This window comes from Pteropus vampyrus, unplaced genomic scaffold (genome assembly GCF_000151845.1).
Source record: "Pteropus vampyrus isolate Shadow unplaced genomic scaffold, Pvam_2.0 Scaffold1000002931, whole genome shotgun sequence".
NCBI classification, from domain to species: Eukaryota; Metazoa; Chordata; class Mammalia; order Chiroptera; family Pteropodidae; genus Pteropus; species Pteropus vampyrus.
Window position 1 is genome coordinate 485 of NW_011917333.1, and position 925 is coordinate 1,409.

Here is a 925-nt window from a genome sequence, read left to right on the forward strand (position 1 = left end):
CGGTTTCCTCCCCGTAGACACGAGGCTAACTCCACCCACACCGCGGACGTGAATGAGGCGTGAAGATGCTCAGGTCCCGGAAGCATCTAGCATCGCGCCCGACGTGCGTTCGGCGCTCGGTAAATCCTCGCTCGCATCCCCCTCTTCTTCCTGTATCTATTTCGCATACAAATACGTAAAAAAAAAAAAAAAAAAAAAAAAAAGAGTCACGCAGAACAACGCAACGGGACAAAAACGAACGTTTATTGATCCCGTCCCGAGGGAAGCCAGGTCACACCGCGGTGGCGCGGTGGTGTTCCGCCCACGCCGCATCTTCTGCGGCGTCCTCGGCGGGTGGGAGCGGAGCATGACCGCACGGATGGCAAGGGCCGCAGAGGCGTCTCCAGAAGGCCTGGTCCAGAAGCACGTAGAGGAGCGCGTTGACGCAGCAGTGCGTGGTGGCGATGATTCTCGTCACCTGAACGCTCCTGTCCAGGGCGTAGCCGCCCTTGCAGCCGCGCAGGGGGAAGTAGTCCTTGAAAGTGGACAGGAAAAGCGTGGTGGCGTAGGGTCCCCACATCAGAAGGAAGACAAACGTGATGGCAAAAACGAGCTTGAGGAGGTCACGGTTCGTCCCCCGGGACCTCGGCGTTTTTCTCATTCGCACGTAGCAAACGATAAAAACCGACAGGGGAACGAGAAGACCCACGATGTTCATCCTTAAGGTGAGAAAATACTTCCAGAACGTCTCGTTCCCTGGGAGAAAATGCAGCCTGCTGAAGAAACACTCGGGTTCCTGGCTTCCCGTCTGAGGTTGGTAAAACAGGAATTCGGGCAAAGCGACCAGCATGGCTGCTGCCCACGTCACGACACTTGTGACGGTGGCACAAGGCACCTTCCTGGCACTTGAGGAAAAGCTTCTTTTGTGAAAAAACACAGTCAGAAG

The 925-nt window shown here is 56.0% G+C and overlaps 1 protein-coding gene across 1 annotated transcript; it reads right to left on the minus strand.

Moving 5' to 3' along the window:
- Positions 1-230: 230 nt before the first annotated feature.
- LOC111735531 (chemokine C-C motif receptor-like 2) lies at positions 231-870 on the minus strand. The gene has a single exon (XM_023527036.1). It carries the CDS (start codon positions 827-829, stop codon positions 272-274), a length of 558 nt encoding a protein of 185 aa, XP_023382804.1. The 5' UTR covers positions 830-870; the 3' UTR covers positions 231-271.
- Between the last annotated feature and the right edge of the window lie 55 nt (positions 871-925).